This window comes from Nematolebias whitei, chromosome 6 (assembly GCF_014905685.2).
Source record: "Nematolebias whitei isolate Nwh7 chromosome 6, NemWhi1, whole genome shotgun sequence".
Classification (NCBI taxonomy): domain Eukaryota; kingdom Metazoa; phylum Chordata; class Actinopteri; order Cyprinodontiformes; family Rivulidae; genus Nematolebias; species Nematolebias whitei.
The window spans coordinates 32,002,026-32,020,208 of NC_056503.1; the positions used below are offsets into that span (position 1 = coordinate 32,002,026).

The window sequence follows — 18,183 nt, forward strand, 5'->3', positions numbered from 1 at the left end:
GATGGATGGATGGATGGATGGATGGATGGATGGATGGATGGATGGATAGATTGATGGATGGATGGATGGATAGATGGATGGATGGATAGATGGATGGATTGCATATTGTATTATATTTTATATGTTCATACTGTAGAACACTGCATCATTTAATTTTGTAATTATTAAAAATTATTCTGTAACTTTAAGTGAACAAATTCTGATGCAGATTTTAAAAGGGTCACTTGACAAAAGAAATTACAATGGAGGGGAAAACTTACACAAGAATTGGACACTTCAGCTAAAACATAACTTACAAAGACTCACAGAAGTGTGTTAGAGTCAGTCTCCCCACCATCACAGACATCTACGCTTCCAGATGCAGGAAGAGGGTCACCTGCATCATGAAGGACCCCACTCACCCAGCACACACACTTACTTTTTGCCTAGCTCCCCTCAGGTAGAAGGTTGAGGAGCATTAAGTGTAGAACCACTAGACTGAGGAACAGCTTCTACCCTGAGGCTGTTAGACTCATGAATCTCTAACCAGAATAATCACTGTGAAACTTACTGTGAAAAAAAATCAGAAAAGATCACTGTAATGCCACTTGATTCTTGATATGTGCTGCTGACTATCCATGCTGCTGATCTCATGCTGCTGGTTCATTTTATGTTGCTGTGTTCATTCGTACTCATCAGCTCACACAGACTCATGTTCGTGCTGCTGTTGTTCGGCGTATTGTTTTGTACTATTAGTGTTTAGTGTATTCTTAGTTTAGCATATTTCTTCGTTCATATCTTAGATCTTATTACTGTTTTTCTTTACAATTTGTATTTTTGTTGGATGTAACTGGGACCCTGTGTACATAGTTTCTTTCCACCTCATGTATCACAAGTGATATGAATGACAATAAAGACACCTTGACCTTGAATTATTATTTTTTTTTTTTTTACTTATTTTGCCTTATAGCCAGTACTTCACCTCAAAGTCAAAAATAGCTAATATTCTGGTTTTCACATGTAAACTAATAACAGTAACCCCCTCTGATATTGCACATAAAAAGACATTTTTAATAGCCATACAAGCTCTAAAATATGATTTAAGCTTCTGCTCCTCTTGGCTGATTAACATGTCTGCTTTTAGCGCCATTTATGTGCTACAGGAACAGGCACTCAGCTAGGTGAGAGATAATAAAAAAACGTGACTCATATCTAAGCAAACACTGAGATACGTTTATCACCGGCACGCAGTAAAAACACATTTCTGTACATATGTTATGCTGGGCATCAGAGCTACTCAAAAACATTTACAATCCTGGCCATGTGACGTGAGTTTTAACACTTAACAGGAAAAAAAAAGATTGAAAAACTAATAAGGCTTACTTCATTTCAACAGTAATACTATGGGACATGCATTACAGGTCATTTTAGCAAAGAGATAAATTACTTCTGCGTAACAAAAAGTAAAAAAAATGTCAAATTTACTTTGCACAAAGTCTACTGATCAGTTCCCAGCATTTCTTCCTCAAAGGTCAAGGTTTCTTTATTGTCATTCGCACTTCATGTGCTACATGTGGTGCAAGAAAATTGTGTACACAGGGTCCCAATTACATCCAACAAAAGTATGAAGCAAGTCTTTGGATGATCATTTCAAAACCAGTTCTCCTCCCTCACCCAGCAGAGAAAATAAATGTAGGCAAATAATCACTACAGCATGTTCACTACACATGAAATCATACAATGTCTCACGCTTGATTCGTTTTATAAATATAAACATCAGAACTACAGAAGATAATGTCCTCTTGGTGGCAACAGTGAGAATTTTTTTTGAAATATCTGACATTTTTGTGACTGATCTAGTTTGCTCCTATGGTTTGACAAAGTATGCTGCACCTGTGTGTTAGTCACTTTGTAAAGAGTGATGTCGGCCATCAAAGGTGTTTTAATCAAATATGTGTCGGATGGTGCTTTGGCACCGTTTCAACTCCCATCGGCTCTGCTCAGCACCAGTTAAGGGACTCCCCACTGCCAAGTGTCCCTTGGCCAGACACTGAACCCCTCATTGTCTCCAATGTGTTCCATTGATGTATGAATGTGATAAAGCACTGATTAATCTTTGTAAAGATCTAGTAGTGCTGTATGAATGGGTAAATGAGGACACAGATTGTAAAGCACTTTGAGTATCTTGATCAGATAGAAAGGCGCTATATAAGTACAGTCTATTTACCATTTATGGACGGTGCCACGAGAAATGAGCGCATTTACTGAGAGATATTAGAGATGATGGCGCAGCATGGCTACACCCGGACTTATAAACAGTGTTGAGATAAGCTAACGAAATTCAAGTCCGATTATAGGGCGATTAAGGACAACGGGCGGAGTGGCTCGAACACACGCAAAAAAAGACCAGTTATGATCCTGTCCATGTTGCACTGATGATCCCACCCACAGAGCAGGGAAACAGGTCAGCCCCCACTGTAGTGGTTAATCACCTACAGCTGAGAAGAACCGAGAAGAGCCGAGTGGAGCCGCATTTACCAATGGCAAAGCGGCAAGAGTAACTTTCGAGGTGTTCATTTATTATCAACTCTTTGAATCATAGGAAAATAAAACAATCTGTAAAAAAGTGGCTCTTTATGTATCAATAGGTCTGATGCAAATCAGTACTTTCATTGCAATTTAATGAGCATTCATTAGTTTTAATGTTGCCACCCCAGGTTTGGAACCACTGCTGTAGATAAACAGGCCTTTCTTATACTACAAAACTCCCAACTGTCCTCCTCTGTATCTTTCACTGCTTTCTTTCAGAATCTGAATGTTTATTTTTATCCTGTCTGATAGACTGACTCAACAGAAACAAACTCAGAGCTCCAGTGAGATTTAGGGCTCCAAAATGGGTCAAAACCAAAAAAGAGACAGCGCTTTAAGAAACGACTTTCCACTTATTAAGTCTTTGAACTTGCCTAGTCTCTGCAGAGCAGCTAAAACCTTCTAGACTGAGAAGATTGTCAGATTGTCTGCGTTTCTGAGTTCAAACCACAGTCGCCGCCCTCAGACTACATATGCGATCACCGATGACCTGGAGGCAGAGCTAAAATCTGGATTTTAACATCCAAAACCAGACAAAGGAAGGAGACTTGGAGGTATACACCGGTGCAGATGTATGGCTGCCTGAGAGGGGAAAATAAACAAAACGAATTACAACTATGCTCACATTCAAAGGCAAATGCAGACACACATTTCCCTGAAGAGATTAGTGGGTGAAAAGACAAGTGAGGGAGTGGAGGGGATGCAAAGAGCTCACCTTTCCTCATAATGACTGAGCTCACCTGTTGATCCCCTCACCTGGGGCAGGGGGATCGCTCTCCCTCTCTCCCAGAGATGGCCAGATAAAGCCAGCCTTTCAGCTGAAAACACACTGAGGTTGGCCACAGTGATGTGTGCCCCCTCCTCCACTCCAGCAGCCCCGGCCCGCCCCATGATGCAGCCCTGAAACTGATCCAGGTAGGCTTTCTGAAGGAGAACTTTCTCACACTCGCACCTGCCAATCACACAGGTCCCATGTGCACGAGACAAGAGGGAAAAAAGTGTGTCGCACACGTAGTATGGATTGAGCGCACACACTGAAGTAAACTGTACACAGATAAGAGGAGATAATTGGCTCTGGGACAGTGAGTCTCGCAGGTAAATGAGCTGATATAATCACAGAAGAAAGCTAAACGAGCTCAGTGTAACATTCATGTGTGTGTGTGTGTGTGTGTGTGTGTGTGTGTGTGTGTGTGTGTGTACTGTTGATGTTGACGAGCCCACGTAGAAACAGGGGTTCTATTTAGGGATAAAAAGGCAAATCCTGATCAGGTTCATCAAACAGCTTGAGCACAAAGACTCCAAAAACCATCAGATCTGCAGGGATGAAAACGTTTGGGTTTAACACCACGTCACACACTCAGGACTTACGTTTTTAATGTGTATTGTTGTTGTTTCTGTAATACTTTTATTATGAAAAATAATGATGAGAAAAATCTGAGGCAAGAATTATGTTAGATGAAAAAAAAAGCTAGATGACAATCTAAACCTCTAAATTCCCCTCAGATAATTGAGGCTTTCCAAATCGTTTTAAAGGGATTCTCTCCAGCTTTAGTTCTTCAGATAAACAAGCATTAACTGCAAAACAGAGTTTAAACATCAAAGCAGCTACTGTATTTTTCATCCATACCAGCTGCTTATTGGATCTTATCTTGTTGATGAGTTTATAATGAGAACCAAACAAAAAGCAGGGGTGAGGAAGGTTGAAGGAAAATGGGGAGGGATGGATTTGGGCCCCACGTGAACGCAGTAGTCGTTAAACTGTAATATGGAAGGTTCAAAACTTCACAGAAAAATCTGCTCAAACACCAAAATATTAAAATTTTCTGGGCAAATATACGAGAAGAAAAAAATAAATATAAACCTAAACATATCACTCGTCACCTTTCATGTCAGAATTTTGAACTAGGTTAATTTTATGATGAAAACAAACAAAGTTAAAGTGGCTTTGGTCAAACTTTGTAGACGATGTTTATTCGTTGTTGTTGATGTTTACCAATCTCAGGCAATTTTGTGACACCTTACATGATCTGTTAGCACTTGACATGTGCATTTAGGGATGGGTTTTATTAGCTACAACAGAAAATTTTAGCTCAGTTTTTGTAAAATCCACTGAGTTATGGCCAGTGTTGTCTTTGCTAAGATTGATTAGCTGTGGTGGCCATCTTGAATAGAGTTAATGCCAAGATTTAATCAGCTGTTGATGTACATCAAATAATTACAATCTGTCTAGTGGTTTGAGACATTTTGCTAACAGACAGACAATAACATTATCATTATCATTGCGCCAGCCAACCAAAGGTCTGGCCTCCCCCAAAATGTGCTTGGGCGCTCAAGAGCTGCACTGAACCGGACCCACAGACTCAGTGGTAAACCCGAGAGATCCTAGCCTGCCCACATGGACCTCCAAGCAAGGACGCGCCGAATGTCCAGCAGTCCATCCAGAGCCCATGGCCATCTTTTTAACCTCTTTCAACCAGCCGAAGAGGACCTCTGAGCAGGGACGTGCTGGTAAGTAAAATTTAGTAGCTACATACAAGTATGTTGTTAAAATTAGTAGGTTTATGAGTTCAGAACATTGATTGTGGGCTTTGTTGCTGCAGGGTAGGTCTGCACAAATGGAACTGAGTAGGCCTGTCACAATAATAAATTTTGCTGGGCGATTAATTGTCTCAGAAATTGTTGCAATAAACGATAATATTGTTTGAAATGTGACAATAGTTTGAAATTGTCAAATTTAAGAAGAAATGTTTAATTTGTTTTGAATGTAGTACCATTTTTCGACCACTGGATGGCAGTATAAGACTGTTTGAACCGAAGGATGGATAGTGAGGGAGCGAGCAGTGTGTCTCTAAGAAAAATGGGAAGGACGCTCCTTGACGTGACATGGGCTGTCCCTCCTACCTTTTTTTCCGGGTTCTCAAAATGGTGGATGCTAGGTGTGGTTTGAGCTCTTTAGCATAGCATTTTTCACACAAAGCTTTTAATAAAAATTCACTAAACAAGTTCTCAGCTTCTTTTTGCAAAGAAAAACAACGTTTTACACAAAGGCACAAGTTTCATCCATGAATTTTGGAGCCTCGACAAGACGGATTTTTTTTCCCCTGAGGTCAGCCTGTTAGCTTAGCTCGTAGCTTAGCTTCTCAGCTTAGCTGCTTTTAATGATCCAAAAACACGATTTTTGACGATTAAAACGGATTTTAAAGAGAAAAGAAAAAGGGAGGGGTCAGTGAAGAGCCCCGGAGTTGAGCCTTTTGTCATCCAGTGTCTTCAGAAAGAGAGAGACACGAAGAAACGATAAACCTGATAAATGAAAATGAGGTCGATAATTTTCATTTATCATGCGATTAATTGATTTCTTGTTTATTGCAACAGGCCTAGAACTGAGTCGAACCAGAACAGAGTCAGACCAGAACTGAGTCCCTCTCCTGTTCTGCAGAGTTAGTAAGTAAAATTTAGTAGCTACATATAAAGTACTGTAAGTATGTTGTTAAAATGACGCAGGTTTAAAGTTTAGAACAATGCAAGAGAGTGGGAAGGGTTTATAAAGCCTTAAAATATATAAATACTAAAATAAAGATAATGTTGCTACTTTGTGGAATTTCACTTACTTCTGGGGAGAGGGTGTTCAGAACCAAACATCCACAATAAACAAGGGACTACTGTAATTCACTTTTGACAGTGAACAATAAAAAAATCTAATAAAACAGAAAAGATGTAAAACAATGAGTGTCTAGAAAACTTAGTAATGGTATCATTCAACACAATCCAATAATCTAACATTCAAACGCTATATTTTATGAGAATAACAAAGATCTTTAATTTTGACATTTTAACACTAAATTAATTTTACAAGGATAAAGAACTTAAAACTGTGATGCTCAAAGCTAGAAATAATATGCTTCCAAAGAATATTCTAAACTTATTTAAGAATAGAGAGGGAAGGTACAAACTGAGATGAAAATGTAATTTAAAGCAGCCCTGTGTTCGCAGCACTCTTAAAAGCATGTGCATATCAGTTCGAGGAGTGATTTTACTTATTCTTTTTACTTAGTTACTTGAAAATTATTATGATTGAACTAATTGTTTGAAAAAAGGGGCAGATATAATAAGATTTTTTTCTTCTTCTGCTGCCTTTCATTTTAAATCTCTTGTATTTTTTTTTATATTGTTATGGAATTGCTTTGTATTTTTTTTAATGAATAAACTTTATACCATACCATTTTGTGGAGTGGTTTAGACGAAGAGAAAAATATTGCACAATTCAAGAGAAAACATAAGAAGTACAAAATTAATGTGTATAAAAACAAATGAGACAAAATGATGTTATTCCAACTGTTAATTTGTTAATCTGTGTGTTTGCATATTAAGTTTAGATCTATAGGTGATATAGAGTAAATTTGTATCTTCAGGTGTATTTATGTGTGTGTAGGTATATGTAGCTATGCGTGCATGTCTCTGTGTATAGTTATATATGCATGTATGGTGTTTTTGTATTTATTGAATCACTAGTTTGATTGAGAATTTGTATGCACATTTAGGGACAGGACTGGATAAGTCTTCTTCCTGCTCCCTTTTTGAACATTTTTGTTTTGTTTACAGAATATTTTGGTGGAAATATTTACATTTTATTTATGTTTTTTATTTATTTTAACTGTTCGAAATGAAATAACATAAATTAAAAATTAAAAAAATTAAAACTTTGTGCAAGTGTTTTGTCTTTTTAGCAGATTTAGTTGTTAATTTAAAAAAAAAATTAATTACATTTTAAGAAAACTGCGACACCTAAACACGCTGCAAGAATAATCCAACGGTGAGCTAATAACAGATGATGATTTAGTCCTTTTTCAACGATTTTTACATTTTCTGCATGCAGACATTGACTGGCATACAGAGCAGGAGGTGTTGGCTCGATACTTGTCATTTAATATATTCACGGGCTACACAAGTGGTCCAAAAGCACTGGCCACCCCCGCCCCCCATCAAGGCAGCTGGGAGACAACGGCCAAGAAAAAAAAATCTAAAACAGATGAGGCTGATGAAAAAATTACTCATCTGGACACAAACCAGTGCAGTGACCAAATCAATTTCCAACTAAATATTTTCTTTATTTAGCACAATAATTTATATTTCTGGTCTGCTTAAAAGCCATTGTGAAAAAATAATTTATTGTTTATTAAAAAAATAACGTTTTGACTTTGGTTTATTCAAGAAATGTTCACGTCTAAAAGCCTAGTTGAGAACAACTGTCCTGACAAAAGCCAGTTTTTAACGTTTTCCTGCATCTTTGGTATAAAAAAAATGTTTGTTTTTATAATAGAAGGGCATTTGTGTTTGTGAAAGAAGCCCACTCCCATAAATGTCTTCAATTTAGCACAAATAAATAAAGTGTCTATAACACAGGTAAAGAATTGGTGTGGTAATGACCGCCATTACCGGAAAAGCAAAAGCATCTAAAGGAGTGTGAACTCCGCCTGTGAGGGGTTATCATCATTCCAATCTAGCCTTGGCTTGAGAGGATTGTATTGTACTTCAAGCTTAGCTTGTTCCCTTGGTAACCATACTGGTATACTTGCACATCCCCCAGTACTTACTGGCCAGGCATATTTGAAGGGAATGACAATGTGTCCATTAGTTCCATCTTCTCCTCCTCCTCCTCCTCCTCTGTCATGTCCTCGGTGGTGGAGCAACTGGGAGTTTCCCCCCAAGACGCCGGTGCTGTCTGACCCGAAGGTGCAGGCTCCGGTGGGAAACACGCGGGCCTGATACTCCTTGAGGCAGGCTTGGAAAAACGTGTCACACTGGTCCCTGGCAGAGCAGCGCTGTCCCCCGCTGCCCTGCAGGTCGCAGCAGTCCCCGGTCTGCAGGAGTCCATGCGGGTTCTGGAAGTGACGGATCTGAAGCTCGAACATCCCCGCAGCGCAGACGTCCTGTGTCCAGAAAGAGAGCAGCAAAAACAGAAGGATCACTTTACTATCCGTTATCGAACTGATGTGTCCTGAGATGTCACACTCAGGAGTATGTAGTGCAAATTACTCTCACCTACTACCACAACAACTTTTATCTCAATAACTGTAAAATCCAAAAGTTAATCCACTCTAGATCCAACAATTATGTTTTGTGATTTTCAACAAAGCAAGTCCAGCAGTTTGTGAAAACTTCTGCTAACAGTCAAACAGGATCAACTTTAATAGTTAAGACTAAAGGTGTCTTGCGGGGAAACCTCTATAACGGTCGCGAAATGATGACGTCTCAGCAAAAGTCGCGTTCTACTCCTAAATACAAAACAACTTTATTTATAAAGCACTTTAAACACTACTCCATTGGCCAAAGTGCTGTAAAGCAAACTGATAACACAAAAAAGCAATAAAAGCATAACAACTATTAAAAAAATCAACTGAAACCATAAAAGTAATGAACTGATAAAATTATAAAAACAGCAAACAGTACAAACAATAAAATAAATTACTTAAAAATAGTAAAATCAACATTTCTAGCAGAGTTAAAAGCCAGAGAAAAAAAAGTGTTGTAAACGTTTAAATCAACCATATTACATTCAATATTCAAAGTTTTATTTTGATATTTATTATTAAAACATTTGATTCGCATGTAATATTTAAATATGACATTAGAATTTAGATTTAACTTTTAACTACACAAAAAAAAAGTTTTAAAAGACAACGAAAGGTTGTTTTTGTTTACACACAAGACTTTTCTGTGAGAAAAATGCACACAATGTAAGGAAAGTTTGCTAAATAACAAAAACGTGTTCGACATGTTAGAATGATGGACTTTATGGCTTGTGCCCAATATTTGCACTGATTTAAACTCAAAAGACTTTGAAGTTTTTTTGTTCCATTTGACTCGCGTGTGCGACTCGTAATGATGCGAAAAAGAAAGTGTCCCTGCAGGTGGTTTCTGCTGCGAGCTCCTTGTAATCAGAACGTGACGAACTGCTGCTGCTTCTGCCCCTGCTGCGTTCACATCTTAGAAAGGTTTGAAACATGAGCCTTTCTGTTTTTACAAACAGTAAATTCAAGTGCGAAGCTGGTATTTGACCGTTTCCTGTCTTGGTTCACAAATTCAAACACAAAGTCATGCACAGTGGGCTTCTCGTTACCAGGTGAAGTCAGGAAAGGTGATCGTGTGTGTACCTGTGCATGTTTCTCTGTCTACTAGCAAAACCACTGACTGGTGCACATTTAAAACTCGTCTTTTTTTTGGAGTCCACTCAATTTAACACGGCTGCCACAGCTAAAGATTGAAACAACTCAGTCGTTTCTACAGATGTTGAGCTGTAGTCGTAGCTGAAAGTCGTCCTCAACACATACGGGCTAACAGACATCGTTGTCTTTGTTTAAACTTTAGCATGAAAAGCAGCAGGTGATCCTTCAGGGATCGTTACTTTAATAATTAGACAGATCTTACAGTGAAAGTGACACATTTACCACAAACTTGTTTTTGAGAAACGAGTGGAAGAAACATCAATTTTCAAAATAGCTGAGTTCAGTTTTTTAAAGAGAGTTTTGTGAAAAGGTTCTGAACAATTATTAACAGGGATGCACGATATTATAGGCAAGGTATCGGTGGATATTAACGATAAAAGTTAAATATCGGACATCGGCCATTCCATTCTAAATAAATCACCACTATAAAAGGCGCTGTTTATATATATATAGATAGATATGGAACTTTTTCTATATGACTGTTCGAGTGTTGTCATTGTGTTGGAGAGAGTAAATGTCATGAATAAATTTGACATTAAACATAATCCAAGTTCAAGTGTTGCATCATTTTCAGACTCCTTTTAGGCATCTGATTTGCTAATAGGCCTAATTGACAAAGACCATGCAGAATAATGTATTTTATTTCCACAGCAGAGAAAGCTGTGTAGTCTCTGTAAGAAGGTCTAGGGGAAAAATATCGGTATTGGTATCGGTTATCAGCCAAATAAGTTTTAACATATTGGCATACCGGATATCAGCCAAAAATCCAATATGGTGCATCCCTAATTATTAACTTACTTGTTGCAGATAGCTCTTTGCACATCCTTAGTTAGTAGAAATGCGAGTTTTATTTTGATTGGACTGATGGGCTTAATTATAGATCAAGCAGGCCAAGACCAAAGTAGATTCCTGAAGTATTAAATCAAGATCCAGCCTAAAAAAAAATGTTTTTTTTTTTAATTGTAGCAGTCTTTCAAAAACTCTTTAAAAAAAAATATGTTGTTCATTGCAAGAGCTAATGCACGTAGCTGTAGCACATCCAGTGCAGCCAGGGGCACTTCCTGTTGAAATATTCTAATTTTTCTTCTGTGAATACAATAATGTGAAATTAACTACAGTATACATCACCAGAAGTTTTAATGATCTTAAAAGAGAAAATGTTATATCTAAAGACAGTGTATTGCAATTAGTTCAAATCAAAATAGATGGTTGAAAATTGATGTTAAAAATTAGGAAACAAAAAAAACATTTTTCAAATTAACAGAGTTGTGTACAGAAGAGAGATGAGAGTGACTCCAGTGACTGTCAGAAACACTGCACTTGATTACTGTAATTACAGTAGTGTAAAAAAATAAAAAAATAAAAAAAGTAGTGTAACTATTGCAATGGTTTATTATCTGGGTGTCAAAATTCTTCTTTAAAAAGTCTTCAGTTGATCCAAAATGCTGCTGCCAGAGTATTAACTGGAGTTAGTGGGAGAGATCATCTCTCTCCAGTTTTAGCTTCTCTCCATTGGCTCCCTGTCAAATCCAGAATTGAATTCAAAATCTTACTTCTAACCTACAAAGCACTCAACAACCTAGCTCCATCTTATTGTTCCATATTTTCCTAACACTGCTCTTTGCTCTCAGACTACAGGCTTACTCGCGGTTCCTAGAGTTTTCAAGAGCAGAATGGGAGGAAGATCTTTCAGTTATCAGGCTCCTCTCTTGTGGAACCAACTTCCAGTTTCTGTCCATGAGGTGACACATTGTCCAGTTTTAAAACTGGGCTTAAGACTTTCCTTTTTGATCAATCCTATAGTTAGGGTTGGCTTGTTATGCTGCTACTGGAGGACAAATTGACCTCATTTCCTTAAATGAATTGCTAAATAGAAGTTTTCATTTGATACTATTTCTATCTTAACATATGATTCTCGACCTGCCATTGTGTATCTGTTCCTCCTTCCTGTTCCTCTCAAACCCAGCCGGTCGAAGCAGATGGCTGCTTGTCCTGAGCCTGGTTCTGCTAAAGGTTTCTTCCTCATGAGGGAGTTTTTCCTTTCCACTGTCGCCTTCATGTTTGCTCAAGATGAGAGTCTGTGATGGAGTTAAACTCAAAGCAGTCTGTTCCTCAGATAAACAGTTTTAAATTATTATTATTATATATGAATGTTTCTGTTCATTGCCCTGAGATGACTTCTGTTGTGACTTGGCGCTACATAAAAAAACTGAACTGAATTAAAAGATAATTCATATAAACTGTAGGTATTACACAAGTACATAGGTTTATAAAAAAAAATTTGAATAAACTGTAATAAAAAAAAACTGATTTAGTTATTTTAACCCTACTGTTACCTTTAAATATACAAGTATGAAACAAACAAACAAACAAACAAAAAGCAATAATGAAAATGGTGTCAATCATTTATTTAGACATGTTAAACATTCAACGGCATCAAACTGACCCCAAAGATATTAGAAGGGTTAAGATCAGAATCAGAATCAGTTTATTATCGCCATGTCAATGAACGAGGTTCACAAAATAGGAATTTGCTTCGACATAAGGTGCGAATAGTAGTAAAGTAAAATAAAGTAAAAATAAAGTAAAAATGAAGTAAAAATGAGAACATTACATAAGACCTGTGTACATCCACAAATAAAGTAAAATTAAAAACATAACATAAACATGTGTACACCCATACAATAGAAAACAATAAAAAAGCTTAAACAGTACAGATGGAGTATTCAATTATAATACCGATGTAATGTGAAGATGGGCTTGGTCTCAGTCGTATTAGTTATTAGCTAGTTATTTCTGGTCAAATTTGTAAAACATTTTTTTGAACTGAGGCTGTTCAAAGAGCTACCTACAACAGGTAAGATATTAACTGTTCGTAACATTTTCACAGAACCACACTTCAAAAGATCTGAACCATCTCTTTTGAAGACATTTAAACTTTCATCACTTCAGGATTCAGCATAGAAATAAATGCTGTGTTAGTTCCATACGTTTTTTTATTTTATGTTTTTGTAAACGGGCAGCACGGCGGTGCAACTGGTAGAGCTGCTGCCTCTCAGCGAGCAGGTCCCTGGTTCAAATCCTGGTCCGGGGGCCTTTCTGGGTGGAGTTTGCATGTTCTCTCCGTGCATGTGTGGGTTTTCTCCGGGTACTCCAGTTTCCTCCCACAGACCAAAAACATGCATGTTAGGCTGATTGGTAACTCTAAATTGTCCCTAAGTGTGAGTGAGAGAGTGAAAGGTTGTTTGTCTCATTTGTCTCTATGTGTCCCTGTGATGGACAGGAGACATGCCCAGGGCGTCCCCCGCCTCTTGCACAGTGATGGCTGGACATGGGCACCGGCGACCCCCGCGACCCAAAATGCAGGTTAGATTAATGGCAAGTGAGAAGATTCTGATCTAATCAATTTTTAAATCATCTGACCATTTAAAGGTTACAAGAAAACAGTTCTCAGGAAGTGAGAAGATAAAAAGAAGAGAAGGTAAAAAAAAAAAAACAAGAGCAAAACTTTGATTCCCATAACTGTGTCTGACATCTGTGGAGGAAAACAAACTACACACCAGCTCTCCTGCCTCTCTCTGTTTATCTCTCAACTTCCTTTTATCTGCCTCGTCTTCTTTCTTTCTCTACATCGGGTCGCCACCACTCCCTTCTTTTTCTTTCCTCTCTTCCCAGGGGAGCACGGGGATTCTGCTTACACTGTCTCACTCCGCATCGCGTTTTTATTCCGTCTGAGAACGAGTTGTATAATGTTTCTGTCATCGCTTTCTCTCAGTCTGTGACCGTCGGCTCCTCCGGACTGTTTCCATCCTTTATCTTTTCATTGTTGTTTTCTCAGAGATCCCTTCTTGTTTATTGATGTGACGCACACACACACACAGTGGCGTTAATAAGACCTCCTGAGAGTCTCAGAGCAAAACAGGTCAGGTTTGTGCCGACTGAAAGGGTGTATAGAGATTTCAAGTTGCTCCAGATATAAAGATTATCTGAATAAACTTCAGTCTTGATGGATTTTATAGCACAAACACTAAAGTTGTGACAGACACATATCCACAGTGATGCTATCACCTGCTGCCAACAGGCGAATGGGGGATGTGTGTGTGTTCATGCGTCTGTTACTAAAATATATTTTGAACTGGACAAAATCAATGAAACTTTCAGAAAGTAATAGGATGCGTGTCAACATTTGAACAACTTTTGACATAAGCCAACACAAAAATTGCTATAACTCAGTCAATTAAACAGATATAGGCTCAAATTAGATGTGGTGGTAGCTAAAAGATTATCACATTTCATCACTTAAATATCACATTACACGTTCTGTTCATCTAAGGGCTGGAACAAAACAGTACCGTCATTTTTCAACACAAGGGGTGGCTGGTGATATGCATTTTATCACGGTATGATAGGCTTTTGCTTGAGTCAGCCATGAGCAGGACACCCAGGACCTGCTGGGTTCTATATGCCATGCAGGCCAAAGCTGAGCCCAAATCACCCCATTGTTAATGACTGCGTGTCCCTCCACGGCACCCTGTCCCTGAGCCCAGAGGTCTGGGGTTAGCGTCTGCAGGGAGGAGGGGTGAACTTGTCTACATCAAAAGGTTCGTGGAGATACAGTGGCACTCATCACTCTACATCCTCCTTTGTCCCTGTACTCCGCTCGCTGCCGGAGCCATTCCCTGCATACCAGCGTTTCAGCGCTCAGTCAGACCAGAGACGGGGAGGACGGGGGGGGGGGGAGACGGAGGAGCTGGAGCCCATGAATCTCTGCGGGAGAGCTTCAGCAGTTAAAGCCAGAACTCAGCCCGCCGCACAGCTAATCCCTTCTGACCAAAGACCGGCCTTTAAGGTTCAGTGATGGAGCTCTGTGTTAACGACCGAAGGCAGGAGGAGCTGTTAAAAGACGTTGAGCTGACTGAGAACAAGAGGCCTAAAGAAGAACCCAAAACTTTCACTCCTGATTCTATAATAAATCATCCTGTGGTACAGAGTGAGTGGAACACACAAACTGCATCACTACTGTGAAAAATCAAGTTTGTGTAAATTTAACTCGTGAAATACTGAGAGATCTTGCGAGATCGGTGAGCACTCAGAGAATGTGCTGAGGATCATTCTCAGCTACTACCACACCAAGTTTTAGCTCGATTTCTGTAAAAATTGCTTAGTCATTTTTGTGTGGAGTAAAGTCAATTAGTTGTGGAGTAACTGGGTTCACTCCCACGGTTAATCCATTCTAAATACACATCCAGTAATTACTTTCTAAAAGTGGTTTCAAGAAATATTTTGCTAATAGACAAACACGCACAGATATGGGCAACGACATTTCACCTTTCTCCGCCTACGAGGGTGATCATGGCAGAAGAAAATGCTATTGTGCCGATTTCAGATGATAAAAAGTGGGTTTTTTGTTGCTATACTTCATTTGTCGCCAATCTGAATACCCTTCTTGTTTAGTTAAAGATGTTATCTTTGATTTGATTTTCTGACATGTAATTGTGCAGAATTTTTTTCATTTTAATCACGATAAAAAGGCAATTATTGGTTGAGCTATTCCACTTTAATTTGACTTGTGTTATTTTGTTTGAATCAACAAGCAAAAATCGTTTCTTGCTTTGAAAACCACATTTACAACAAAATCTGTGCGGCGTGCCCGAGATAGCAATTTACTTCAAAAACATGCAATGAAGTGCACTCTAATCTTATTTCAAAAATTGAGCTTCCATTCGAGAACGAGAAAGAAAAAAAAAAATCTCATTTTGCAAACCGAAATTACATGCTGTGATAGTTTAGCTTTTATATGCTGCAGGGGAAGAAATGAATATATGGTGGCAGACAGAATGGAGGAACTGCAATGGAGGTGCTGGGTGTCCAAAAGCCTTATCCCTGTGTCCACAGATCTTTTTTATGTCGAAAAGTTAAAAAAAAAGAACAAAAAACAAATGAAACTGGCTTTGACAAAAAGGATGGTATCCATAGAAAAGATACTAATTGGACTGTAGGGACATGGATTAAGGTGTGTCCTGTAACAAGGTGTGTACCACGCTGAACATGGACCACAGGGAGCGAAGGACAGTTGTCTCAGGAGCTTAAAAAGAAAATGGACATTATGTTGAAGGTAAATGCTATAATCTCCAAGCAGCTTGATGTTTCTGTGACTCCAGCTGCACATTAAGATCAAGGCACATCAGTGTCAGATCACACCATCCATCGATGTTTGAGCCAAAGTGACTTAATGGGTGACAACCGAGGACGACACAAATCTTACCAAAAGCCATACTGGAATTTGCCTAAATGCATATGATCAAACCACAAAGCTTCTGGGAGAACAGCATTTGGACAGATGAGACTAAACTTAAGCTTTTTGGCAACAAATCCCATCAGCTCTATACCCAGACCCAAATGTGAAACTATGAAAAGAACATGGTACCTATGAGGGAGGCTCAGTTGTTCTGAGGCTGCTTTGCTGCATCTGGCACAGGGTGTGTTGAATCTGTGCACACCCTGTGACGTCTCAAAGATTTTCAAGGCATTCTGGAGCCAAATGCGCTGCTCAGTGTCAGAAAGCTCGGTTTCAGTCTCAGATCATGTGTCATCCAACAGGGTAATGACCAAAAACACACATTGTGCTATCCTGAAGTGGTTTTACGAGCCCTGATCTAAATCCTGTTGAGGAAGGACTGAAACAAGCAGTCTAGAGGAAACCAGTGGACAAAAATACCTGTCGACAGGTGCAGACGTCTCAGAGTTACAAAAATTGATTGCTTCAAACGGTTGTGCAAGAAAATATTAAGTGTACCATCGTTTGGTCGAGGCCAGTTTCATTACTTTGTTTTTAAAATATTTCTGTTGAACCACAATTCAGAAACTGTGATTTTCAGTCTTTTTTTTGTTTGTTTTCTTTATTATTTTTGTCACTTGCAAGTTATTTCAGTGACCTGTGTGGGTTTCCTTTATTTAACAAATGTAACACCAGTATGCTGGTGAAGATGCTCAGTCATCCAGGACATGGTAAGTCCATGTTCTGGGTAACCTTTTTATATTTTTGTATCTTCACCAGTAGCTTCAGCAGATGCAGAGGATCCCGACTGCAGCCAAGTCAGGAAACCTGAAGCAGAGAAGCGTGTTGTTCCTCCGCTCCGCTGTGAGAAGGTTTCAGAGGTGCAAAGCTGTCCGAATGTTCAGCGTTCACACGCCCCTAGGGTTTACTCGCCTGTGGCCCCGTGCTCCACACACACCCAAAACACAGATGCTGTTTGTGATCTCAGCATTTACACACAGATGCATGCGTCTAGAGAAGCTCTGAACCTGCTTTAACTACTGATAAGTTCGGTCACACATCACAGCCATATCCCGTCTGCTCGAAGGGCAAAAAGGTGAAAAAAAATCTGTTGTTTCTCCCACATGCACTCTCTGCTGGCACAGACAGCAATGCCTCATGCAAACAAAGATATTTATCCAGACTATGTCAGAAAAGCACCATAAGAGAGATCCACAGAAGCACATATTTGTCAAAGAACAAGTTATTTAAAATATATAAATTAACAGAAAATTTTAGAAAACAAATCGAGTCCAATGAGAACGGAGCTCTGAACACGAGGTGTGGTGAATAACTAAGGTGTTATTTTTTCCATCTACTGCTCAATGAGAATAAATTACTTTAGAAATAATTAAAGGTTTACTCGGCTCTAAAATGTTCAAACTATTGATTTTATATTAGATGTATGTTGCTAGATCTGATTTGTTTGCTGCCTACATCATTTTACTCTTTTGTTAACCTACTATAAGGGATTGTTTGGCAACAATATTAGGATACCGGTACTTTGTTGTTAGATGTTGACACGTTGATTCTGCATGCCTGTCTACTGAATTAGGATTATAATTTGGTGTGGATAGCAGGCAGCAGCGGTCTGAAACAACAGGTGGGTGCAGCACCATGGGAGCACAAAGAAGAAAGCCTCAGTCTCTCTGCAGATTTTTATTTCAAATACAGGAGAGCCGCAGGTCAGCCTTGGGGTTTGAAGGCATTCCGCCTGAAATAGCACCTGATATGACACTTACCTGCGGCTGTATGGTCAGAACCACCAGAACCACCAGAGTCCTGTGCAGGTCGAGGGGTCCCCGGTGCCGCTCAGACCTCATAGTCTGCTGCTTCTCGTGGATCTTTGTGCTCCTGCTACTCCTTGGATGGAGAAACATCCTGTGCGCTCTTGTGCTTTCTATCCCTGTGTCCAGGGATTTGGGGACCGGTCTGTGTGCTCCAGAGGCGAAGGCACCCACTCCTCCTTCTCCTCCTCTCCTGTGCACTCTCTTCTCCTCCTCACCAAGTCAAACGTCTAAACTCCCGCAAAGCAACTTCATTGCGTCAACATCAGCATCTAAACCTCTCCTCGTC

The 18,183-nt window shown here is 39.2% G+C and overlaps 1 protein-coding gene across 1 annotated transcript in view; it reads right to left on the reverse strand.

The window, feature by feature from the left end:
* Positions 1-17,987, reverse strand: part of LOC119410882 (protein jagged-1) — a 77,683-nt gene extending 59,696 nt beyond the window's left edge. The window contains exons 1-2 of the mRNA XM_037677804.1: positions 17,850-17,987; positions 8,160-8,495 (exon numbers count right to left, since the gene is read on the reverse strand). Of these exons, the coding sequence (XP_037533732.1) occupies positions 8,160-8,495; positions 17,850-17,987 (474 nt within the window). The remainder of the gene's footprint in view (positions 1-8,159; positions 8,496-17,849) is intronic.
* Positions 17,988-18,183: the final 196 nt, after the last annotated feature.